This window comes from Pinus tabuliformis, chromosome X (assembly GCF_031772625.1).
Source record: "Pinus tabuliformis cultivar Carrire ecotype Pingquan chromosome X, CPIR1, whole genome shotgun sequence".
NCBI classification, from domain to species: Eukaryota; Viridiplantae; Streptophyta; class Pinopsida; order Pinales; family Pinaceae; genus Pinus; species Pinus tabuliformis.
The window spans coordinates 1,326,118,383-1,326,146,228 of NC_142308.1; the positions used below are offsets into that span (position 1 = coordinate 1,326,118,383).

Genomic DNA, 27,846 nt, shown 5'->3' on the forward strand with positions numbered 1-27,846 from the left:
ATTGTATTATTTCAATTGTGTGGTGGTTAATTCGTTGTTGAACACTTCCTAGTCTAGTATTTCAGGTTAGAATTCAACAAGTCTTCATGGTGGTCCACATACAAGGTTGAGTATCAGTTTGTAACTAGTTTTTCAACAAGAATTCCATTACACACATCATTATATAGGCATTACAAAAGAATAATATCAGTAACCATGTTACTGCTAGATGAACAACCACATCACAGGTCATACCTCACACATCAATGGCATCATTTGCACTTAATAAAATAAACATGAAATTCATTATACTAATCAAAAGTGAGAGATACTTATCTTAATTGGGATTGGGCAACTGAGTATGGGATTGTGACTCTCCACCCAACCTTAGATTGGGTTGAAATGTGGTCTCTCTTGCAGCCAATCATGATCCAGGTGGATATTGGTGGCCACTCGCCTATTCCACCTAGACCCCCCAGTCAGTTTCATCTGTTTCCTTGTTCATTTCAACATTTACTATTTTTAGCAGTTTTTCGAGTCCTAAACTTCCGGAGCAGTTTTGACCCCCTAAATGGCGTTTTTTTGGGGTCCACAGTAGATCCATAGCTATTGGAAAGGGCCTACAGTGAAACCTGTATTACTTCAAGAGACCTTTTCAACAAGGTATCGTACGTGCCAAACAGAGATAATGTGACTAAGTGACGACCCCAGGAAGTTGGTTGCCCAACTAACCCCAGCGGGGCCCACAAACTCTTGGTGTTACATCTCCTGGGGTTAGGGTTTTGGTTGTTTAGGGTTTTCTCATGTTTTCTAATAATAATTAGGGCATTGAGCCTCATTGTAACACAATCTAGAGGCATGTCGCCGCCACATCTCTTCTCAGAGATAAGCTACCATCGCCCCAGCTATCATATTTCCATTATGTTTGTAAGCATAATTCAGTGTTTTTCTATTAATGAAATGAAGTGTTTTTTCTGTTGCATATATGTGTTTGTGATTATATCTATAAGTTGTTGCAGATCAAATCACCCCCGAGCCAAATTCTAGAGCTTGAGGAGGTTGCTCAAAGGATGAGACCAAAACTATCGACTGAAGCAGAAACTCCGAAGGTCCAACCACCTCCACCCACCAGCTACTAAATACAATGAGCCCAACACAGGGAGTCCAGAATCCTGATACCTCCACCCCCAACCCCCTTACAACCTCTTCAATAACCATAGCATAAATGTCCCCTTCCTTGGAATTAAATTTTATAGAAGTGGCCTCTTGCTGTAAATTTTATTTAAAAGTACACCTCCCTTTAATAAGTTCAAATAGGCTAAGATTTTGATACCTTTCAATTGATAGAGCCAACCTTCCATAAGGGTGTATGGATAGATCATTGGCACCCTTCTTGTGTGCTTTCGGAGTTCTCAAGTGCACCCACAAGCTTGAATCCCATATGTAGATATTTCAATTCAGGGAACTGCTTAGCAGGGTTCTAGGACAAGTGGCTCCAGACTTCACAGATGACTCATCTCCATAGAAGCATAGGCTTGTTAATACGACCATGTGTTGGAGCAGAGAACCCATTTCACAGTAGGAAGTAAGGTCAAATTCTTGATGGTGTCATCCATACCCCCTGTTACAAGCATTAAACTGTATCACGAGGAAAAAGTAACCCAAGCAAAACATTTATTTTTGTGTTAAAAAATCGATCCCCTAAACCCAAAAACGTTGCCATGCCTAGTAGATTGATTAAGTCTATTGCTCCACTCCCAAATCTTTGATTCAACCACAATTGAAAAAGCATAAATGTATGAAATATAATACCACCAGACATAATGAGGGTGATGGAGAGAAAACTAGTCATCAAGCGCCTAGTCAATAATGAGAAAATTGCATCAACAACTTCAAAAACAACCATAGTACCTCCAACACATGATATACAAATTGCAGGGTTGACAACATATTTTGTAAACTCTGCCCATACAAATCCTTGTTCAAGGCCCGAGTAGACAAGCAAAGGGATCAACAATAGCATCCTTTTATAAATAGAGGAACAAATGTTGTCTTTAGTAAATCTCCAACAGAAGAATGTGAGCCACTACTAGCTTGAACAGTAAGCTCTGCTTTTGTACCACTCTGTTTATCTAAAAAGAATCCAAAAATTGTGCCCAAAGTCATGCTTCCAAGAAATACAATAAATAACAATGTTGTGCCATAGCCTTTGCCTTCCATTCCAGTTTTCAACAAAGCAAGTGAAAGCAAATTACCAATAACCTGGGTACTAGCAAACATTTCCCAAAAATCTCCATTGAAGTTTCCAAGAACTCTTCCTTCAGGCAAGTTACATTTAGCTGCATGGCTCCTCATAGCAAAATTCAGGTAGGTTCCCTCCCCTACCCACATAACAAAAGTTGTAAATCCAAGATACAATGATGTTAGAATCTTGTGAAAAGGGTAAACCTCTTGAAAAATCTCCAACATGTTAATTTATAAAGTCGAATATCTTGGATATCCAATGGAGCAAACAAAAAGGAGTTTTGACATCACCTTGAAGGCTAGGAGAAAACACACTATGAGAGTGGGAATTGACAACCAAGTGGGATATAAGCTTGGTGCCTGCAACCACAATGTGCAGAGTGTTAATTTGGCAACTCAAGGAGAAATTTCCTGCATTGGACAACCTTCCTCATTAAAAAAGAACCCTCGTAGCTCCTAAAAGAATTTAATTTGGTTAAGGAAAAGTGTAATTTTTAAAGTGAAACCCATACATACACAAAAGTACAAGTCGGCTTGGGCCAGCGAATTCGACCCCTAATGCTCATATAAATACACATCATGTCACATTGCTTTGGAGCATCATCGTCATCATCTCATATTCTCTCTCTTCATTTGATTGGTTTGTACAGGTCTGAAATAAGGAGGTCCGAACTCACACGTGTGAAGGGAAGGAGGACAAGTTTGATTTCTGCATTGACTTTCTGATTGGGACAATTTGACCAGTCATTGACCAGCTTTGACTTGGAAAATTTCGATTTTGGAAGGCCTAATTCTTTGGACAAAGGATTGAACTTTTATGGGCAGTTTGACTTGGGTTGGATATAGACTTTAATTGAAGTTGACCACAAAAATTTGAAGTTTGACTATGGGATTTCTCTCTCCTTTGACCAAGGATTTGTTGATTTTTTAACTAGGTTTGACTGAGTTTGAAAGGGTGAGTTCCTTGACCATTGACCGAGATGATTTGGAGGCATTTTGATTGTTGAATGTTGATTGGTTAGGGCATCTTTGACTATTGTTGACTTTGACAAAAAATCTCAAGCTTTGACTTTGGATCAGATTTGACATTTTGGATATTGGTCAGTTGAATTGGATAGTAAAAGTTGTTGACCTTTGACTCATTGTTGATTAGTTGGAACATTGCATCTCTCTGTTGAACATCTGATGACAATCTAATAGAAGAAGAATTTTGAAAGGGTTTTTCCCCTGATCTTTGACCAAATCTTATGTCTCTCTTGTTCTTGTTCTTAGTTGTCTTCTATTGCATTTGAATTATTGTTCTATCTACAATTTCTTACTGTAATTGGAAGATTGAATTTATTGGAATAAGTAATTGTGCTAAGCATAGGACACTGGAAAATTAACATGGGATCAGAGTTAAGGTGAAGATAAGCCCAAGGAGACAAGAAACAAGCAATCATCTTTGGAAGGAGTTAAAGGAGCTTAACTGACTTGGTGAAGATTTCTACCTCATAGTTCAAGAATTTATAGAAGTTGAATGACTCATCTGATTTTGTTACTTGGAAGATCGGGTTGGAAGTGACCTTAGATGAAAATGATGTCTTGTAATATGTGGAAGGAAAAGTACTTGAGACTCCGAAAAATGCTTTTGTTGTTGTTGAGACCAAGTATAAGAAATGCGGGATCAAAGTAGTGAGAATAATTATTGATTCTTTGAAAGATCATTTGCTTACTTACATTGCAAAGTTGAAGAAGTCCAACGATGTCTATGATAAGTTGGTTACGATGTATGAGGTCAACAATTTGAATCACATTTTTTCCTTGAAGAATCAACTCAAGGACATTAAAATGAATAAGGGTGAGACCATCTAGTCATATTTCATGAGGATGTCCCAACTAAGGGATCAATTGTAGATTGTTGGAGAACCTATGTCTGATAGAGAGTGGGTACGCGTTGCTCTTCAAGACCTTCTTCCTATTTGGGAGACATTCATTACTACTAGGAGAAATAATGACATGTTCCCTACATTTGATGAGCTCATTAGCAAATGCACTCAAGAAGAAACTAAGATGATATCCAGAGGAAATATTTAAAAGCATGAAGAAGGAGAGCCCTCTACATCTGTTGCACAAGTCAAGCAGAGGAAAGGAAGAGGAAGACCATATAGTTAAAACAAGCCTACCCCTGAATCAAAGGATTCTAAAAGAAGAGGAACGAAAATTGAATGCTTCAATTGCCACAGGCATGGTCATTGTGTCTGAGGCTATCTAGAAAAGAGAGATGCTCCAAGGTCCAATCACAACAACAATCGTGGCTTCAACAACAATAGGTTTAATGATAGAAGAAGAGGAGATGATAAAATAAGAAGAGATGCTCTTGATGATCGTGAAGAAGGTCATCCTCCTCAAAAGAGATCGAGGAATTCAATGTATGGAAATAATGCAGCTACTACTAAATTTGAATATATTATTATTTCTACTCTTTCTAGTTCTTCTCCTCTGGATTGATAGTTGGTTATTAGATAGTGGGGCCTCTAGAAATTTCTCTAGGTATTGTGAAGTCCTCTCAAATTTGGTTGAGAGAGCGACTAATCTAAAGGAAATTCTTGGGGACAACTCTACTTATCATGTGAAGGGTTTTGGTTTCGTTACATTTAATTTGGATTATGGGGAAACTGTACTTCTTCATGATGTTATGTATGTTCCAAGATTCAAGAAGAACCTTGTATATATATTTGCCTTCGTAAGAAGAAAGGTGCTCACTTGGCCTATGGAATCTCACACGAGGGATGCATTCACCTTGGTATCTATAATTTAAGGACTCTATAAAGTTAATGGAAGAACATTGCAAGCACTAGCGCATTATAGCAATCATCAAAGTGAGCTATAGCGCTGAAGGTTTGCACGTCTACACTATGATGCCACTATGATTCCCCGCCTAAAGTAAGGATGGTTTCTGGAATGCCGGAAGTTAAAACTAAGCTTGATGGGGTGTGTTTGGGATGTGCCAATGGAAAGAAGTCGAGGGGACCATTCCCTTTTAGCAAAAGTAGGACCAGTGATATTCTACAACTCATACATTCTGATTTATGTGGACCCATGCCAATAAAATCTTTGGGTGGCTATCTATATTACATAATCTTTGTGGATAACTTCTCTCTAAAGACATGGATATTTTATTTGAAGTACAAGGACGAAGCATTTGATATGTTCCAGGATTTCAAGGCACTGATAGAGAATCAAACAGGGAAAAGAATCAAGGTCTTCAGGTCTAATAATGGTGGAGAATACACTTCTAATGAGTTCATTGACTTTTGCAAGAAGGTTGGAATCAAGAAGGAGACCATTGTACCTTATAATCCCAAGCATAATGGTGTGGCTGAAAGAAAGAATAAGATCATCATGGAAGTTGTTGTCGAAAATTGTAATTAGGTTCAGTCTTCATTATGATGTAATTGTAATCACGACATTAAATATTCTTTGTAAAGAAAGAAAAATGAAAGAGAGAGAAAGTATATGTTATTTTGGAGTATGGGTTTCATACTCAAGTTTGATTCAAAAGCATGTTCTTCATGCTTTTAGGTCTTCTAGTACTTTCTAGGTCTTTCTAGGATAAAGAATAATTTTGTTCATGTGTCATAGTCCCATTTGGACTCATTGTAATGGAGAAAAATATTTATTTTATCACGTAAAATCCATGGATAAGCCCAAGACCAAGTCGGCCCAAGAGAAAGGACAAGTTGGCCTAAGGGAGGGTTATTTGACCCTCAAGAAAGGTTATAAAAGGAGGAGATATTGACCTCATTTTGACACACACAACAAGCAACTTTGATCTGTAATAATGAAGGTCAAAGAAGAGTAGTTGGAGGATGAAGAAGAGGAAAATAAGTCGAAATTCGTCAAGGGTTATATTTCTCTCTATCTCGTTATGGTTTGTGAAGCTATCAGCTTTGAGAAGAGGATGAAATTCTGAAGCAATTGTAGGGGGCCAAAGTTGCAGGGCCGATATTCTGTTGCAGGGGCCAAAATTGTAGTAGCAGTGTTGCAACATTGAGGTTTTGGAAGTTTTTCTGAAGCATATCTTGCTAGGGGTTGGATTGCGCCTTGGATGGTTTGTTGGGTTGGGTATTTGGGTCTTGGAAATTTCTTTTGTAAGCATATTCTAAAGAAGAAGAGAAGCATTTTATGGGTTTTCCCCTTGGAGGGGTTTTTCCTTAGGTTGGAGCCTATATCTTCTATACTTTGTTTCTTTGTTATCTTCTTGTTTTGGTAATTGCTCGATGAACAAAATTAAATAAGTAATAAAGGAACACCTAACATCACAAGTAATTATAAAGCTAAGGAAAATAAGTAATAATATGCAAGTTTCCATATTTTCCAATGTGGAACCAAAACTAAGGTTCAAGAAGGAGACTAAAGATCATGGTTCGGTTTGCACTGTGAAAAGGGTTATAAAGAGGGGGGTCAAGTTTCTTGGAAATATTGCTACCTCCATCAAGAACTACATATTGAAGGTCATATCCAAGCTAGTGAAAGAAGCAGTAGAAGGAAGTAAGTTCTCTGCTTTATCTAGCACCTTCAAAGATGAAAATGTATGTGTTATCGACAATGGTGCCTCTGGACACATGACGAGAGAATGCAGTCAACTTTAGATCTTATCAAAGGGAAATCCATCTCACTTAATCGAACTTGGAGACAACAAAAGCTATCTAGTGAAGAGCATTGGGTCTACATCATTGGAGCTCAAGTCAGGTGGAAGAATTCACCTCAACATCTTATTTTTTCTAGGTTTGAAGAAAAATGATGAGCCTCATCATTGGGTAATTATATGGGCCTTAATTCACCTCCTAGCTTAGTCAAACCAACTATTCTCATAACTTATTGCATACTTTTGATTATATTTTGTTTATGAGATGAGTTAGAGTTGGATATTTTGCTTTGTGGCCCAATGTGTATTTAATGCAGGATTAAGGGATAAAAGCAAGGAATTTTGGCAAAGACCTTGGTCAAAACTAGAATGGGACAAGGGAGAGAAATTATAGGAGGGAAATCCTCCTCATTTACTACCCCTCCATTCGAATATTCCTCCATCAGCTCGGAGTGCAAACAACCAAATCATGAGGACTAGAAGGCAGCCGAGCAAGTGAAAGACAAAGCACCAATTTATCTCGAGTTTGGGAGCCGAGCCTCCCTAATTTTAAGGAAGTCATTGGAGACTTCAGATGTATAAGTAGAGAGGCCTAGGACCTTAGTAGGATTCAGATTTTTGATTGTAAAACTCTACTCTATTTTCGAGCTGCAAGACTTGTGACAATTTTTTATGTAATCCATTGTTTTGATAATAAGAATGAGTTTTTCTTTGAGCCAGCACTGAGTTAACTCAGAGGGTTGAAGCTCTTGGGTTAGGGCCCAACCCTAGTAGCCAAGGCTCCTCTTTATTGTACATGTATGCTAGCATAGATTCATAGTTTAATTGTTCATTTGCTTAGTAGCTGCATTTCCATTACAACAGTGTAGATTAGATTGGTTGTATGTTAGTTTGCTTCCATTTGTGCCTTCTTTCAATTAGCAGGTTAGCAAGGAGAAAAAGGATCACCATAAGGTTGTCAGCAGGTGTCTCAGCCTCACTTCCTCCCTCTGGGACCATGACTTGAGGAAGAGACCCTTCAATAGCCCCAAAAACACATATTTCTAGTTCTTGCATGAGCTTTGGAGTTTGTTGTCTTTGATTTAGTATTTGGTTCATTTCATTATCATCTTTTTCCATCTCCATTTCTGCAATAAGATCTCACTCATGCTTTCATTCCCTTCAACACTTTCTTCATGCATAATATAGGCAATTGATTCATGCTTTTCTAGTTTATGAAAATGTATCTTGTTGCATAGTTCTTGGAAAACACACATGTTTTAAGAAAAGCAAGTACTTCAGGAGGAGACCCAGACTTCATCACCAGCAGCCACCTTCCACTTCATCCACCCTAGCCATCTCTTGTTCCACCATCACCCTCACTAGTTTTTTTGTCATTTTTCATTGAAATTCCCCTAGATACATTGAGCGAATCTAGCCATCTCTTATCTTGGATATTGACTCCTGAGTGTTCCTAGACCTTCTAACACCCCATCCCACTCATCACACACCTTTTCCAAGCTTCCCAACACCTCCAACACCTCACAATTAGCTCTCAGTTGTTAGGTTTCTAGTACATCTTGTAGGTTTTCCTGAAACAACCTGTTTTGAGGCCGAATTGATGGGGAACCTCTAGGAAGTCACAAAAAGCCTCCTAGGACCCTTCCACACCATCCAACCACTCCATAAGCCTTTTTTCCATCTTCAATCACCTTCCATCCACCTGTCACATCCACAAGAACAATTAATTTGCATACTTGATTTTGCCTAAAAAACCAAAAAAAGGAAAAACAAATTTAGTTTAGTTTTCTTGCTACACATTAGTATGGTTTGATGCTCTTTACTTCTGTAGCTTAGATGGCAGCATTAGGTTAGTGTTGATTCAAAAATTCTGCTTAGCATAGCTGTTTAAATGGTTAATTAGGATATGGTGCAATTTAGCATTACATGTTGTTTTCTTCATTACTGCAGTAGAGTAGCTCTGTTAGAGTAGATTTTCTCTTCTTCCATCAAAGAATCAAGCTTCTTCTGACTCTATAGAAGCCTAACTTGGAACCCCTGGGGTCTCTCGCTAGATGAACAATGACAATAGGCAAGACCTTCACTTTTACTTGTGCATATAGCACTGTCACCTCCAAGTTTGTACGAATCCTGGGTTTATAAGTAAAGTTGGTAGCCCAGGAGTTGCAACATCCTTGTTGCAATACTGACGCTCATCAAAAATATACTTTCTATTTCTTGTTTAGAGGATAAGGGTGTTAGAGTTGTTTTGGTTGATGGAAAGGCTTTGGTTTAGGGTAAAGGCTCTAGTATTAATGAAGCAAGGGTGATTGGGGTTCATGAGGGCACATTATATAGACTCTATATCCCTTTAGTTCAAGCCCTTGTTCACCTAGAAGTGTTGAAAAACGCAACAAGAAATTCTTAATTTGATTTTTCCTTAGTTAAATTTAGGAAATTTGAAATTCCACATCAACAGACAACTTGGAGTAGTTAACGGAGTTCACATGGCACTTGTCACTTAGTTAAATAAGTTAATTCAAGTTAGGGGCGTGAAGTTTAGTTGTATGTAGTGATTCCTAAATTTTAGGAGCCTAGGTTGAGTTAATTTCAGTGGTAATCGATTAAATTAGTTCTAACTATTAATAAAACTAGTGGGTGGTTAGTTAAGTAGTGGGACATCAGTCTAACTCATAGAGCATCTAGTTAACTAATCAATCAGCTAATAATTAGCTCATGCATGCAAAGAATACAAGTTGTCCAGTTGTGGTGGAGTTTCCAAGGTAGTGTAACAGCAAATGTAAACTAGTTTGAGTGCACAAGTGTTGCATGAGGTTAGGTGGACCATCTTTGGGAATTGTGCAATCAATTAGAAGAAAGTCCTAAATAATAGGGGCTAATTCCTCAAGGAACAACACAAGGAAATAAGGGCATGGTGGGATGAATTTGTCAAGTACTAGGCAAACCAGATATTCAGTAAGAGAGAATAGAATTTCTTTTGGAGGTTGAGCTCTGGCATTCAGCTGACAATTGTAATAACTTCTCTTACTCACTTGATTAACGAACACAAGGTTAAAGGGGTTTTGAGCAATTTCTTTCCCCTAGACAAATTTGTGTGCATGTGTGTTAATTATTCTTGCATGTTTATGGTTTGTGTTCTAGATTATGAATTGATTTCCGCGGAGCAATAGAGTAAGTTTGTGTCGTGATTTAGAAAATTTCATAAGCAATTGCAAATCTACATCATAATTTCTACATGGTATCAGAGCAGGATTTTCGAAGTTGTTCCTTAAGAGGTTTGAATTTGCAGTTCATTGTTGCAGGATCTCTTCAAAGTTGGCAAGATGACCTTCAATGGGTTGAGACCAGAGTATCCCTTGGAAGACAACTCTAATTTCATTGCATGGAAGGATCACATGGAAGCGGTGCTTGATGACAATGGCTTGCTAGAATACATCAAGTCAAATGTTGAAAAACTAGGATCAACTGATGCGGAGAACCTAGCTCAGTGGAAGAAAGATGTAGCTAGAGCTAGGAGGATCATCCTGGAGGGTGTGAGAGACCACATAGTCTTGAAACTACATGGAAAAGAGACTCCCTTTGTGTTGACACAATGAATTTTCGCTATGCCAGCAAAGGGGAACCAACCTGATCGTAGACACCGATTAGATCTGCTTTCGTTTAGAATGGCTAGTTCCAACGGGTTTCAAAGGATCCCGTAAATTGTTATAGGTGTTGAAAGATTGCTCCCCGAAGGAAGACTTCCATTAAATCAACGAAAGAAACAACTAACATATATGTATCAAGTCCTATTTATATTGATTCTACCTACTTATGCTAGTCCTAACTATTCTAATCTATCCTGTTGGAGCATAATAAAAGAGATTAAACATCGTATATAGATTCCAAGTCCAAATGAATCAATTACCGAGTTCACTGATGAACAAGGCTATATTTAAGCTTAATTGCAATCTAATTATTCATACAAGAATACACATTCCTGTTTCTACAAATAAAACTTGCAACTGATGTTTAATATAGCTTCGAATCAGAGACTGCTCATGAGTTAACCATGATAAAAAATTATATTCAAATAACCAAGACTAGTCATAAGCTGTCTATTATCACTGTGCACAAAAACAAAACATATATATCCTCATGCCAGTCACAACACCCTGATTCCAAACATGAAAGAAAAAGGAAAATGAATCTGAAAAAAGGCTTCTTCTTGACCGAAACAGTCTTCTTTATTAGCATAATAAAATCGACCCCTCTTCTGCCAAAAAAAAGTCCTTCACCCATATCCAGAGGTAATACTTATGCCGCAGGAAAGCTGACCCTCTATCTCCCCTGACTTTCCACCTTCCTATTCTTTTCAATATACAGATTAAAATATACAAACATAGAATGGTCAATGAAACTGCTGACACGTCGAGGCCACATTTGCTGGAGCGTTTTATTTCCTGGAGGAAATGAATGGATGTCGATGGAAAGAAGAATGACTGCAAGCCATCTCTTCACACCTGTATCGACTGAACGTTATTCCCTATTATTTCCTAAAGGCAAATGAAGACACTGCGCTCATCATCGAACATATGGCATGATTTAAGGTGTATCTGGAGGTAACAACAACTTGATGGATCTGCGCTGTTAGGAGTACCTCCACTTAACACAGAGCGTGCCTCCATTATGTGCTGTGGTGGTTCCATATCCCTTTCTTGCGGAGTATGTCTTTGCAATATCGACATCGGTGGTGCAGAGGTGTCATCTAGAGTCCCCAAAGCAACGCAAGAACCCTTATACCAACATCTGTTCTACTTCCTGTCTTCTCAGAATTTCAGGGCATCCTACCCCATTCTATCCCAAAGCCATAACACATGGCGACGAAAATCCAGTTGGTAGGGTGTTGGTTCAAAACGCGTCGGCCAAAAAATTATCTCATGTGATTTCTACCAAAACACTTTATTTAATTAATTATTATTTTATTATAAAATATTATTTAAAATATGTTTTTTAATAAAAAATTAAAATATGGTAGATGTATTGATTGAAGTGGAAATTTATAATATTAATAGGGTAAATACTTTCATTGTGTATTATGTAGATGTTTAAATGATATAATAGTTTCTATTGAAGTTGCAATTTCAATATAAACATTCTTAGTACTAGTGAATCTTAAAGTAAACTAACAATTTTATTTTTAAATTTTTAAATATCTAATTTTTTATTAACAATAAAAGTTAGTTATTATAAATTGAATTGTAAAATTTATGTTAATAGAATGAAAACACATATTTATATTTAATTATATTATGGGTTTATAATTATTGTATATATGGTGGAGCTCATTATAATATATAATAAAAATCTCTCTCTTTCATATACATGTTTGAAAAGCTTAAGGGTTAACTTAGTTGGTAGAGTTCAAGGTCATTGATTCAATTCTCTGCACAATTTTGAAGCTAGGCTCACTAGTTGAACTCTTACAAGTGATCGTTTCAGATAGATCTACCTGGTACAATTCCATGAACATATTTTGTTGTAATATATTTTGTTTTAAGCCAATATTAAAATTATAGATAAAAATAATAATTTAATTAGCACATTATATTTTTTTAAATATTCCAATAATAGAAACACACAATGATATAGGCAAAGCCTAAAGGCATATATAATGTTAGACATTTTATCTCTATTTCTATCAGTGTGTGTCTACACATTCTCATCTATTTAGATATGATTAAAATATAAAAATATTTTAAATCATTACATCATATCAATATACATACACGTATTTATGATTTCAATATAATATTAATGAACAAACAAATATCATAGCTAAATTACTAATCACTCTATAAGAGCAAAATAAGCAATATTCTAATCACTTTATAAAAACAAAATAAGCAATACCACTTTTCAAATCCATAAAAATTTCAAACTGAAAAATTTAACAATTTAACTTAAATAAAGACTAAGCCTAACGGCTATGAGTTTCCTTCTTGTTTTAAATTAAAATCAAAATCTTCATTTTAAAAAATGAAGTCCATTCATCATATACCACAGATCCTCACAACTAAACTTAACCAAATAACTCAATAACAATGACGATTCAGGTAATGATAGTAAGAGTTTGGTCAATTTGCAACTATATATATATATTTATTTTATTTTTTTATTTATATATTAAAATCTAATTATAAAATAGATAAATAACATTTTAAATACTTTTATTACAATTTGATTTTACAATATTATTGATTCAAAATCATTTTTGCAAAAAACATATAATTGTTCCCAAAAGAACAAAAAGTATATGTACATGTATTTATATAAATACACTGCGACTCAAATAATACATAAATGGTTGATGTATTTGATTGGATTCAAATACAATATTTGATTGGATTTCCATAGCATTGTTAGGCAATTGTTACCATTTATAGGTTCACCAAAAAATGCTCAAGGTGATGTGCACACAGGAATGTTGTGTTGTGCACACTTAGCGTTTTGAGTTGTGTGCATACAAGTTGAAATATGGACCATGGGAGTTGGAACATGTCCTTGTAGATGGCATTGCATGCCACATTTATACACCAATCACCAATGCATGTGGTTCACAAAGTATGAGCACACAAGCTGCTAAGATTTGTGCAGGCAAGTTGGAATCTGCACAAATCTGCAACCTAAACTCTTTGGAGAAATCTGCACTCACATTATGACAGTTGAAACAAAGAACCTTTTGAGGATGTTGCATGCTTCATTATTATGATCTCACGTCTTGCAACATTGAACAAAGTCCTTTTGCTCGCCCTTTCAAGTAACTTTCTCTCCTCGATGGTAATGTCGGAATTCGAAAACAAAACGAATTTCATTTTGTTGAGAGCAGGAGTGGAATTTGAAACAAAACAGCTTGTCAATTTTTACAGTTTTGACATCGTCCATTTTGAGATTTTTAATGACGAATAATGAAAGGAGAACCCATCAAATTCCATCATTGCACGACTTATTGCTGACACGTACCCAAGGAGTCTGTAGTAGTGGTTTGATAATGGGACCGCCAGTAATAGCTGCGACTATCTGCGGTGGTGAGCCTCCGCAAAATATAGGTGTCAACTGTGAATACTCGGCAGAGCTCAACGACGGAGGCTGATGACTCCTCGGTCACATGATCAGAAAGCAGGAGCTCCATGCGCCCGTGGTGAGGCTGTCTCCCGCAGCGAGTATCTTCTGGTCTGTAAAACCATCTGACGTGGACAGTGTACACCCCTCGAGCGGAGGTGCGCTCCAGCTTTATTATTTTGGCCACCGATGTTTCCATTCCAGGCGCCGGGCCGTTACGAAAACGCATGTAACTTCCCACCCTCGCACGATTTTTGGAACCCGCTATTACAAACGACTTCGGCTCCACACTTCTTTTCTTCTTCGCCTCTAATTGGCCCTCCAATGGTGGCTCTGAGCGCCTGCATTTTTTCAGCGTCATCTTCACTTCTTTTGGAGATTGTTGGGATTTGTTGTGATCCCCACTGGGTTTTTCAGATGTTCTTTCCCGCACCATTTCTTCTTCAATTGAAATTGAAATGTGAGAATCGTTCGTTCTGGTATTTTCTGTAGCATTGCGGTTGATGAAGGCACTTATGGGGTTTAAACTTTAACTTGCGCAGTCGTGGCTTTCTGTATGCGTCGACGAACCTTTTCAGTTTTTTTCTTTTCTTTATTGTAAAAGACTTGAATCGTGTTATTGCCTTGCACTTATTCCATGTCCGCAATGGATTAATTTACTTAAAAACTATAGCTAAGATTAGGTTGGAAACTACTTGTTCTTTCATTTTCTTTTTCTTTTTTAAATAAATAAAAACTATATCTTTTTTAAATAAATGAAAACTAGTATTGATCTTTTTTTAAGTTTAATTTTACTTTTTATAAAATTAAATAAATATAGTATATATAATTTATTAGCGTTTATCATTTATTTAATTTATATGGCTAGGTTAGGTGGATGGTAATGATTTAACCCCACACATAAGGTCTGTCAAACTCTCCAATGCAAATGTTAAAATGCTAAAAGGCTAGCCCACTACTCATAACCTATACATGAGCAAAAAGTGTTGAGAGAACTTGCCCCAAGTTTGTCATTTGTCTTTTGTGTGCTACACAATGCCACCAGTTCCAGATTTCCAGCAGAGCGCAAGATCTAGGCTTCGTCGAGGTCCTAGATCCTAGTGACTCATTCCCCAAGTCGCTCAATGTGTCCCACGCAGTGACCACTAAAATCATCCATCAAATTGACTTTTTGACCCTGGTCCCTAAGTCAAAATTAACCGTTGGTCAAGATAGTCGTTGGAGGCTCTACTCAGACTATATAACATGCAATTGCTGGATCTGTTTCTTCAACTTGTCCTGATGATGAACCACACTGGTTGGTTCGAAACGCGTCGACAAAGGTCTTTCTATATGTGATTTACACCGAAGTTCTACTTATAACTATTATGGATCACAGAAGCCTCAATTCAACAATCATCCTCATTGCGAGTTGTATTACATTGAAAGCTTTAGTGTTCTAGTTCACAATTAAAAGCCTCTGCCTAGGGAGAGTAGAGCGAGAGGAACTCGATAATAAGATGCTAACATAAATGATGATGACAATGGTATCAATCTAGACTTTCCTCGTGGTGTTTGGCAAGGAAAAAAATGCACAAATTTTATCCTGGGAACATTTATCAATTTTGTATGCGAACTTTATTACAAGCACTTTCCCAACTTTCAACTACTTTAATTCATTTATCTACCTATAAAAATAAGTGATAAAATTGTTACAACATTTTCAATTAAACATTATCAGATAATGACACCTTTTTAATATCAAAAATTAATTTGAATCCCATTCATTTTAGTCACCCCTTCTTTCTATAATGGGTAACTGAGCTTGCATTTTATCATTTGTTATACAAGTAATCAAAATTAAATTCTATAATCTAACAAGTTATTGCAAAAGGAACACAAATTGTTACTTCTTTTAATCTAATAAAGACTCATTCAAAAAATGGAAAAGCCAGACAGAAAAAAGGTAATTGTATATTGCCATATCATGCAAAGCGTCATGAACTGTAATTTCATTTTCTTGATGTTCCACTTGGAATAAGCAATGATTTTCAAGAAACTTGACATACCTCTGCCCGACGTCTTTATTCTCAATGAGGCATGCAGAAGCTCTCTTGCAAACTCGACAATACAGTACAATACCAGAGCATTTTGGTGACTGATGAGTGATTCCCCTAAAATAAAAAGATTGAACATGACCGTATGTTGGAAAGGATTTCATGTGACCTAATGCTTCTAGTCTATTACCCTTAAACTAGATAACATATTTAAACTTAATCCCAATGTAAAGTACTCTCCACAAATAACATCATAACGTTCAGAGAGATTCATAAATAACCCTAAAACAACATAAAAACGCTAAATCTGCCAAGCCATTCTAATCTACTCCATCTAAAATTATCAAACAATTTTTATTAACTCAAATCATATTCAATAGAAAGGGCCATGAAAAATCCCTTTATTTCCTAAATAGCTAAACAATGAAGTAATAAAACTACGTAGCAGATACAAAATGTTTTGGCATTCGTCCAGAAAAGAATAACCTCCACAAATTCTAAACCTATAGTCAAATGCATATCTCTAATACCTATAAGAGGACAATCAAATCTACCTCTCGCTGGTCATAAAAAATGGACCAAAGAGCAACCACAAGTGATCTCAGTAAAATTGAAAGGCCAAAAAGGGGATAAATGAGGCCATGAAGGCGAAGAATAAAGATGGAAAGAAGACTATGGAAGTAGGTCCTGCCTCCATTGTTCAACTGGGAGACGTTGTCATCACCTCTGTTGTTGTTGCTACTCTCGCTCTCGCTTCCGCTCCCGCCATTATCATCAAAAGAGCTACATATGTGTACTTGGTTGCCCCTGCGATTCTCACTTGCGCTCACAACGGGCATGTTATTGCTAATTGATGTGGAAAAGCCTAAACCATATGCACAATTCCCACCTAGCAAATGTGAATGACAGACCGCCACAAATTTGAAGCGGAAATCTCTTTGTTTAAGGTTCGAACACTCGACCAGAATTGTCACGCCCCTACACTTGCGGTAGTCTTCCAACCGCTTGTAGCAAGGTGCGGCACCACCGAACGCTTTCTTTTCACCAATACTAACATTCGTGGACTACGCCTACTTTCACATTAACATTACCTAGCTTGTGTTTCGCAACCAAGTAAACTTGCAATTATCCTTTATACTTAATGAAGCCCATACTCATTCATTATCATCATGCAATTATACCAAGAACAATAACAATTGCAACAAGTATAAAGGGGAGGGGCAACTCCCCGTAATGTGAGTCTGCCTGACAATATATTAAGAATATCAGTTTTACAATATATAAGTGTGCCTTGCCAAACCAAGTCTCACACTTAGCCAAATATTACAAAGAGAGGCAACCCTGCCTTTTACAATACATGTACACCTCTTGCATAAAGGATAGTGCTCACCCGAGCCACTAATTCCCCTTACCAAGTCCTGCACAATTTTTGCACATACACCGAACCTCGGGCACACCTTGCCCACACCTCTACCGGTACAAGATAATCCTCAAACTGCACCTTTAGATAGTGCACATGAGCTATGCGCAGCTCTACCCAAACCTGCGCAGCTTTTCTTTACCCCTTCTACCTTATGCGTAGATATGTGATGAAGATTCGATGGTGAAATGAGCTCTCAAGCTCACTTTATATATATGCTTCTTACTTGGTTTCATATGTGGGTTTACATGGGGTGTGCAGCCCCTTGGCCGACCCCCAAACCATACATAATGCGCCCATAAGACTCTCTTGCAAGCTCTAATCCATCACATATAAGTTCGCTCCACACTTAGCCATATTTCTAAGTGTCGTTCCTTTCGTCGCATTTCTTCCACGGTATCGTCGCATTTCTTCCGCAGCCCCGTCGCATTGTCGTTTCGTGCGCGCCCGCCTGCGCGCACCCGCGCCCTCGTGCATGAAAACTCGCCGGCGCCCGTCGCACAATCGCCCGGAGGCCTTACAAGAATGGACCGAGGAATGTGAGATCGCAAAATTCACACGGCAGGGGTTGAGAGTCATGCTTATTAATAATCATGTGTTGTCGAAGTACTAATGAGCAAATCACACATTACGGAAAACTTACAACTCTGGTAGTTGGCCGAAGGCAACAGAAACCAGACTACTGAAGTTATTTCTAGAGAGACTTGAGTCTTGGGAGCCCAGAGATTATCTGAGGGTCGTGAGATCTGCGACGTGCTAAAATATGATTCAATAAAGGAGGACGAAAATCGAACGATCTAATTGGCCAAATCTACCCAGCTCAAACCTGTAGAGGAACACCTTCAGTGTAATTAGAATGAAAGATCGTAGGTTGTTAAAAACATTCACTATCAAATCACCATCATAATTTTATTTACTAATCTTCGCGTGCTACACTTTTCTCACACCCATTATTTCCATGGCAAATTTCCATGGCAAACCATGTTTAAGTAACTTAATTATCAAATTTCATTTCAGTTATTACATGAGTGCACTCTGAGTGTAAACGCAAAGTTAACTTATGTTTCTTTCTTTCCTTCTTGTTTTTTTAGCAAATGGGATGTTTCCTTCTTGCAGTTGTAACACGGTAATAGGCGCTCATAGGTTGATCATGATTTTATTGCACGGTTGTGGAGGATACTCTGTTAGGTCTCGACAATTGCTTATGGAAAATGGGTTTCTGAAACTGTCTAAAATGAGTCTTCTAAGAAAAATGTACAACCAAAATAAATTTTATAGAACCAATAGGATTCAAGATGATGATGTCAACCATGGGGAGATTCACTATTTTTGGGTAAAAAAGTAAAAATATTGAAAAATAAAAAAATAATAAACTATTTTATCAACTTATCTCACTAAGATTCTACTCAAATTTCGAGTGGGAGTACTCTTTGGATGCAAAATTTAATTCCCCATCCAAAGAGTACCCATGTTGTATATTTTTGTTGGACTTTGCTACACGAAAAATGAGAAATACATGAAAGAACATGATTGCAATCACATTTTTCATGTATTTCTCAATTTTCGTGTATAAGGGTCCATCGGAAGTATACAACATGGGTACTCCTTGGATGAGGAATCAAATTATTCATCCAACGAGTATTACTGCTCGAAATTTGAGTAAACCCATAGGGAGATAAGTTGAAAATACAAGTTGAATAAATAGTGTTTTTTTTTTTTTTTTTTTTTTTTTTTTTTTTTTCTCAAATTTGATAATGTAATTTAATATTATTTTATTATTTCCATTATTATTTTATAATTTTCTTAGGAGACTTATTCTAGACCTCGAAATTTCCTTAATGAAAAGAGATATTGCCAAAAAAAACATAATTTATTTAAAACTTTCAAATTATTGTGTTTTGCTCACAACAAATCTCTATAAGATACAACTCACCCAAAAGTATCAACCTTTTATCTAATTTCTATCGAGATCCTTCATGCAACTTCAACATTAAATGGTACTTTTGAGACATTCTCACCATGTGTGCGACCTCAATATTTATTGTCACCGTTTTCTTTTGCTTTTAGTAAAAATACATATGGCCATGGTGGCTTCTTGCTTTATTATTAAATATTTATATTGCGTGTATTTTGCAAAGTTTAAAAATACCTTAATATATTATTTTCACAAAAGTGTAAAGTTTTATAAAAAAGATTTAAACTAAGGAAAAAGATAGAATTCTTACCGTGAAAAAATTAAAAAAACAAAACATGTAAGATGCATACAAATTTACATAGGAGAGATTTAGAGCATTTAACCTTATTCTTTATTTCATTGTTTTTTACTTTGTTACTTTCACAATTCTTTATAATATTTATTTTGTTTTTGACTTTCCTACTTTCACAATTCTCTATAATATTTATTTATTGATTTAAAAATTCCGTCTCATAGTTTTGTTTTTGCCTACTTATCACATTTTAATAAACTATTGTTATGGATTCACATTTTAATAAAAAAAATATCTACTTTGAATAATTATTAACAATATCGTTTTGATTATGTTTTTTATTTTATTTTATTGTTAATCCAGGGTTAATTTCAATGTAACGGCATTTACTGTCAACACAAAAATAGGGAGTCGTCTATAGGGAAATAGAGAATTTCCATAACTTTCTGGGCAATTCCTCTGGCTCGTTAGACTAGGCCAAAAATAGTATTGGAGTTTGATTTCAACACAGTATCACGGTATTGCACTCGCAACATTGTATTCATAATTTTCAATTAATGTTGAGGGATATATATTGGTGTTTTCTGGTATGAAAAAGGAAACATTAATATAACATTTTGAAATTATTTAAAATATATTTACACAGAAAGTGATACTATAATAAATTTGGTTGGTTAGATTCAATCAATAGTAGAGGTTTAATTTTGTCTTTCTCTGTTCAACAATTTTTGAATAAATGGCAAAACACAATAATTAGAAAGTTGGGTTAAAACACAACAATTAGAAAGTTTCAAATTAGTTATGTTTTTTTGGACAAAATTTCACTCAATGCGATTACTAGTGATTGGCGTGATTGCGGATTCTTTTTCCACACCCATGTCTCCAAGACCAAGGAAATTTCTTCGCGCTGACACCACAATTTTTTGTTTCTCTCAACTCTCAAGCAGTTTCACCTTCCAGTCCCGCAAAATATGTTGCATGAATTTTATTGTGAAACAAGTCCACCCATAAAACTTATGATCCAATTTTTTGTTTTCCTCAACTCCTAGGCAGTTTTAGACTTTTAGTCTCTAGTCCCACAGAATATATTGCAGGATTTTTACTGATAAACAAGTCTACCCATAAAACTTTTGATCCCATCAATTGAATTTCCATTTGAATTAGCAAATCCAGTTAGTAGATATTTAAAGCTAGAGTTAGGATTGACTCGGAATTATCATTTCCTCTTTCATTTTCATAGAATTACTTCGTGCAAACAAATACCAGCCAGCCATGGTGGATTATAAATTACAATTGTAACAACGAACTTTACACTCTTAAACTATGGGGCAAATTTCATTGATGTCAAATGCACGTGAATGTTACTGTGCAACTCGTAATAAGTCAATACATATGCATGTGTTACCTAGGCAATACATATGCATATGTTACCTAGGCAATAAAAATGGAGTAACTGTATGTCTTCCAATAAATCCCGGCCTCAAACATGGGTTGACCATTAAATTCTTTATTTCTTATTCATATACGAATATTATATTGAACTTGAACATCATATATCTTCTTCGAAGAAAAACATTAGATATTATATTGAACTTAACAATCTTTGAGCCAAATAAGAAGAGTATTTGCGCACTGTTGAGGCCTCGAAAATCGCTGCCACAACAAAGGGGAAACCACCCGGTCCGGACCTTAGTGCAGCTCCTTTTCCGTTTGGAATAGTGGTTCCGACTGGGGATAATGGGACCAGTTTCCCAAAAAAGTATAAGTGAATGGGATGGATGAATGACTTATGAGATAAGATGATAATGAGCGGACAGCTAAACCATAAACAAAATGTAATAACTATAATCGGATCCCGGGACTTATCACTTGGTAAAGCGTAGCGTTTGATGATCTGTGCTTTTAGGCAGGCATATAAATGACTCTAACACTTTAAGCATAGACGTTTAAACCATTTAAACATTGCTCTGCATAATTAGTTATGCAGAGCGATTAGAGCGAATTACTACGCTTAATCATTCATATCATTGATACATGCATGAGTGAAAGGGATAACAAATCAACACAAGCATTCAATAGTGAAGTGAAATGACGATTCGTTGTTATATCGCATACATGCATTCAACAATAGCAAAGATAATAACACAGCAATTCATATAATAAGAAAGAACACAGATACAGATAATAGTACCATGTAAGCTGATCGATCAATCCAGTACATCAATCACTATGTCGCAGTCCTTCCTTCAAATCGGAAAGCATTCCAAACAACAGACAGTCGTGCGCAATTGTATAAAACAGCCTTCAAATCAAAATTAAGGACCGTTGGTCGAGTTTCACAAAAAGAATATAGACTGAAGCACAATAGTGCAAACTTCAGCCTTTAAGTCTTATTACAAAATTTTACGACCCTTTCCAAAACAATGAAAGGGTCTATAAATACTATACTAATCTAAATATCTAAACAACTGAAAAGCTATTAAATTGGCATCAATAAATGTTTGTTCCATCTTTCTTGGCAATCTGGCAGTTGGCGGCAATGCTTCATTCGATGGGTTCTTTGCCTTTACTCCTGAGCTGACATATCGCCAGCATTGGCTCTACTTCTGGTGGAGTGTTGAGACGCGAAGTTAGCTGAGCATCATATGTAGCATCTTGAATGTCGAGGATCAGGTATCCGAGGGCATCTGTTAAACACTTGAGAGCAGACCTTTGAGTATGTGGCTTGATTAGAAAGAGCCAATATGCATCAGAGGTTAAAGTATTTACTCCGGTAATTAATTTCCTTTGTTCCTCCAAGTCAGGATAACTTGATTCTTCAAGCATACCTGCTGTTGTTATGCTTCCAGGTGTGCACTTGGAGATCATGTTCGCCAAATAAAGTGTATCATTGACTAGGTCGATCATATTGCTGGCAATTATTTTACACCTGGAAGCCGCCCTTTCTGCTTTCATTACCTGAGTGTTCCATTCCGTGAAGAGGATGTCTTTGTACGTTTCATGGATTCGGGACAAATTCGCCGCTTTCCCTTCGTCAGTATCTTGCCACTCAATATAATCGGATATGGCTTCTTCGGCCTGATCTAGCTCATTCCTGGCCTTCTCTATTTGCTCACACACTGTTGTAGATATTTCGCATAATTGCTCAGCCTTAACAAGTTTTTGACATAAAAGTCTGATCTGAGACAGTAATGCGCCATTTATTTGAGTTGCCTCTGCTCTGAAGACTTTCACATTCTGTGTGCTCTTGATACCTTCGAGCTGTGTTGATAGTTGAGCTATTCGCTCATCTTTTGATTTCATCATCAGCTCATTTGATGTTTTCAACTGTGACAATGCCTCCGACAATTCTTTTGCCTTCTGAGTTTCACTTTGGTCTATCCTTTGTCTTTCAATTTGCAGTTGCTGGGTTAACAAATTGTTTTCTTGCTGTTGAGCCAGCAACTGCTCTTCCACCTGTGCTGCTTTGTTTTTCGCCTCAATTACCTCCGCCTGTAATGCATATATTTCATGGTCCTTAGTCTTCAACAGAAGACTTACCTCTGATGCTTTGTCGATAGTTGCTGCAGAATAAGCTCCCGCGAATTGCGACAGCTTTGTTAGATCATCGGAGGGATCCAAATCCTCCTTCCAGACCATATTGCCCGTGACTGTTTGCTCAGGAAAGATAGAAGGTTGATCAAGCCTTCGTCTTTTCTTAGAGCGCTTGATAACGGCTCTATGCTTTGGGCTATAGAAAATATCCAGGGGAGGAATTTCTTCCACCTGGAGAACAATTTGATCGGAAGGGTCCTTATTGATTACCTCGACATCCTGTGAAATGGGTGGGCCGCTGGTTCCTCCTAGAACCTGAGAAGAAGTGGTATCGGGCGCATCGCTTGTTTTAGAGGAGCCTTTGTCTTTGGAGCCTTCTTTACCACTGATAATGGAATCGAATTGGTTCCATTGTTTAATCAATTCAGGATCGGTGGAGGTTTGCTTATGTTGCTCTGTATGGGCTTTGCTCCGCTCTTTTTCTTGTTCTAGCTTCTGCTGTTCTTCAAGTGCTTTTCGCTGTTGCTCCTCCAATTCCTTTTTCTGCCTATCTGCTAGTTCTTTCTTCAGTTTTTCTTCTTCCTTCTTCTTCCTCTGCTCTTCTTCCTTCTTTGCCTTTTGCTGCCTTTCTATCTGCTCCTGTTTCTGCCTCTCTGCTTGCTCTTTTCTTTGCTTCTCAGCCTGCAGCTTCTTCTGCCGTTCCTCCTGTTGTTTATCCTGTTCTTTAGTTGTGACAGGAGGTGGATGTATCTGTTGCCGACCAGGCTCGCTTGAGGAAGACGCTGGAGTTGTGGATAATAAATCTAGAGGCAGAGTTTGCAACCTCTCCTCCCTAAGTTTATTAAACTCAGTCAACGCCTCATCATTGTATTTCATTATTGCAAGCTGTTTGGCTTGGCTGATTGTCTCGATACCTACGAACAGGTCATCAAACATATCCTCTTGATGATCAACTTTCGTCAACTTTGCTTGTTCTAGGGCAGTGTAGGCAGTTTGCTTTGGATCATAGAGTCTGCTTGGGAGAGTGGCCAGGGATAAAGATTGGAGTTTTGTCGCTTCCTTTTCTGCATGCTTGTAATTAAGCAAAGTAAAAACCCCAATTCTTAAAGGAAAAGGGGGCCAGCCTTTCTTCTTCTCCTCTTTGAGAGTTTGTGTGACACTCTCAGCCATAATCTGGTAGCAGATTTCCCGGGCTAACAGCTTGTCTGGGATATATAAAGGGAGGACATGTGGCCTAGCCTTACTCCCAAAAACTCTGATAGAGGTGAAATACTCTTCCCCGAACCAACTTGCTATGGCTGGTAAGTCAAAAGAAGCTTCATAGGAAATTCTGGGAATGGGTTTGTCATAGATAGAATAGTAAATGGGCACCATGAAACCATTACAAATTTGGTACAAATGATCCTTGTAATAGGACTTCCACAATTTCTGATGGTATAAATGAATGGGTGTTGGATCTTGGGTGGTCCATCTCCAACCGAGGACAGGAAACTCAGAATTAAAACACAGGGTATCCATAATGTAAGCGGTATAATAAAATGGCGGGATTTTCCTTTCGGTGACTTTAGTTTTGTGTCTAAATTCACGAACAGCTACGACCAACTTATCAGAAAGAATAGTGGCCCAATCCATAATTGTACTATTGATAGCCGCTTCCATTAAGGGAACCATGTCGATATTGATATTAACAGAGTCATGTAATCCCCACAATCTACACATCATAATCCCCGCATAGCAATAGGGAGAAGCCAAAGAAACGTTGGAGTACTTACCCGAACTTTCATGCTTGTGCTTGGCTGGGTTCTGCCTCCAATCTCGGAGGGGTTCGGATGGTGATTCATTTTCTTTTGCGAATTTCTCCACGAAGGCTCTGTTGTAGACTAGCTCCGGTTCAGGCAGATGATACATTCGCCTTAGGTCATCAGGCTTGAATGACCCGAAAATCCTTCCGTCCCTTGTATGGAAAGTTCTATCAGTGATAGGGATTTCTTCAATTGCCCAGCGCACCACATCTGTGTAAGGGAGCACCTGCTCTCTGGCCGCTATTCTGTGTAAAAAGGAGTCGGCCAAATCTTTGAGCGTTGCATCAGACTTCCTTAGTACATCAACACTAGCCGTTCTCATTGTCACTTGTGGTTGCTCGGCCTCCAACAGATTATATGTGCCCTGCCATGTGGTCCTAGCAAGACCAGCGCACGTAGTGTCAGAGATTAAGCCTTTCTTCGAAATTGGAGCAGCTTGACCTGCAACAGATGCTGTAGTAGAACCAGAACTCCTCTTATTCTTCTTCCCCATCATGTTCAGGCTTTCTTCAACAAACGAACTCTACACAAGTGCAAGAGAAATCGTAACACGAGGAATAATGAAGACAAAGCATAATTGGAAAGGTATATATCACTTGAAGCGTGGCGCTATTAATTTTCGAAAAGTGGCTGCGGATCCAATCACTGGTAAGAGATCGCATATGCATTAATGGTGATTTTAAGGCCTGCTACCCATTAAATGACCTTTACGCTGTTATTCAGTTGAATGACTTCCCAACGCGTGCAACAGATATGCTATGCCTTAGACGCAAGTATTCGTTAATCGAAGGGGCAAAGTTATTAAATACGCATGGATTACCTTATCCCTGCATTTAACGGTTTTTTGAAATCTGCGCCTTATCAACCGGATTTAAATATAACTTTTAAGCTCAAAGCAATCGTTTTTTGAAAATGCCGACTACCGATGAACAATGTCGCATCGCATGGGGGGAGAGTGTTACATTATCGTTTGAAAGTAGCCCCGGCGAACGCCGATTGCGATATTGCATCGGACTAGCATATGAACACATTACCAAATACAATTTAAGTGATTTGCCGAACTCCGATAGCGAATTCGCATCGCATCGGGGAAAGAGGTGGGCGCCTTATAAAAAATGCATGGGATACCGCCGACGGCCGATAGCGATATCGCATCGGGTCGGGGTTTATAACTTAAAGCGTTTTCTCATAAGAGGCAGTGCCGATAGCCGATCGCCGATATAGTGTCGCATCGGGGAATGAGATATGTGCTCTTTTTGTGTATGCAAATAAAACGCCGACTGCCGATAGCGATATCGCATCGGCAAAGGCCAAAGTGCCGTTTAAGTGCGTCTCTCTTGTCATTGCGATATGCGATCTTGCGATCGCTTTATCGCAATAACAAAAGATTGTTTTATTTTGGAAACATTGTTATTCGAAAAAGGCTTCAATTTACATACTCATTTGATTATCATACCTTTTTCGAACTAATTCATTAATACCAATTAATTTTTTAAAAGGGACCCATTTCATATGTTGATTATTTGTAAATACAGATGATATGAAATGGGGGGTTGTTGTAGGGCACAACACACACCTAAAGAGAGAATTGGAAAGCCAGGGGGTGGAACAATCCTCAAAACTTTAGGACACCCACACCAGAACACAAGTGGAGTTGTATTAGAGGAGCTCTGCATTTCTTGTTCTTCTTCGTTGAAGATGTAGAAAGGAGAATCCCTTACCAGTCGATGAATGAGTGTCAACGTCTTGACATCAACCATCAAATTTTTTGTTCAGCTTAAATGTTCCTTGATAGTGTGCTTTATATAATGTGTCATCCATTGTTCATTGTTCTTATGTTGCAGCCAACAAAATGAGGAGGTGTTTTTCCTTAGGGGGATATCGTTGTGGCGAGTAGCTATAATAACCGCAACATATATATCCATAATATCGATGGATCGAAGTCCTGCATAGGTCATGATGCCACATCTAACTAAAGCAATGTGCCTGAGCGACCCTAATGCTTTTCTTCCAAAAATGTATATTAATTTTCTCAAAGTTCGAGAAGATTGGCAACTGTACTTTTTAACAGTCTCATAAACCCTTAAAAAAAACTTTTGTAGACTATTTCCCTATCTCCATTAAACTAAAAACAAATTTGCCAAGTATTTCCATTTAACGCCAAATGTCTTGCTAACAAATATCTTACCAGATTTGAAACTTGCAGAGATCTCAAACATATCCATTTTTAAAATGGAACCAAAACTCCATTGACTAGAAGATAGATCACTGGAATTTGGAAGGATATGAAATTGGTGAATGGATGTTGGAACAATATAGGGTGGGAAAATATTGAGACGGGAATTGGGAAAGTGTTGAAGCGATTAGAACGGCCAAACCCATTATGCGGCATGGAACGAGTCGTTGGCTCTAGAAAGAGATCGATCTCCATCTTTATATAATATTTACTTTATTAAAAATAAGAATTTTTAATGTTTAATGATTTATTTTTTCAAAATAATCGAGTTCTAAATTTGGTAGTCCTTCCCTGTACCTTTTAATATAAAAAATAATGACACCATTTTAATCTCAAAAATTAATTTGAGTGTAATTCTTTTTACTCACCCCCTTCTTTTTATAATGCAAGTAACTCAGCACAATCTAACAAATTATTGCAAAAGCATACACAAATCGTTAGTTCTTTTAATCTAATAAAGACTCATTCAGAAAATGGAAAAGCTAGACGAAAAAAATAAAAAGAAAAAAAGAGGAGAGAAAAAAAGAAAAAAAGAAAAAAAAAGAGGAAAAAAACAGAAAGAAAGAAAGAGAAAAGAAAAGAAAGTAATTGTATATTGTCATATATATCCGAACGTGGTGAACTGTAACTACATTTTCTTGATGTTCCACTTGGAAA

At 37.3% G+C, this 27,846-nt stretch overlaps 1 protein-coding gene and 1 pseudogene across 1 annotated transcript; both read right to left on the minus strand.

Moving 5' to 3' along the window:
• Positions 1 to 1,612: 1,612 nt before the first annotated feature.
• LOC149144978 (UNC93-like protein 3 pseudogene) lies at positions 1,613 to 2,448 on the minus strand (annotated as a pseudogene).
• An 11,390-nt stretch (positions 2,449 to 13,838) lies between these two features.
• LOC149144979 (chromatin remodeling protein EBS-like) lies at positions 13,839 to 14,315 on the minus strand. Its single transcript, XM_089452323.1, has one exon. It carries the CDS (start codon positions 14,313 to 14,315, stop codon positions 13,839 to 13,841), a length of 477 nt encoding a protein of 158 aa, XP_089308449.1.
• Positions 14,316 to 27,846: the final 13,531 nt, after the last annotated feature.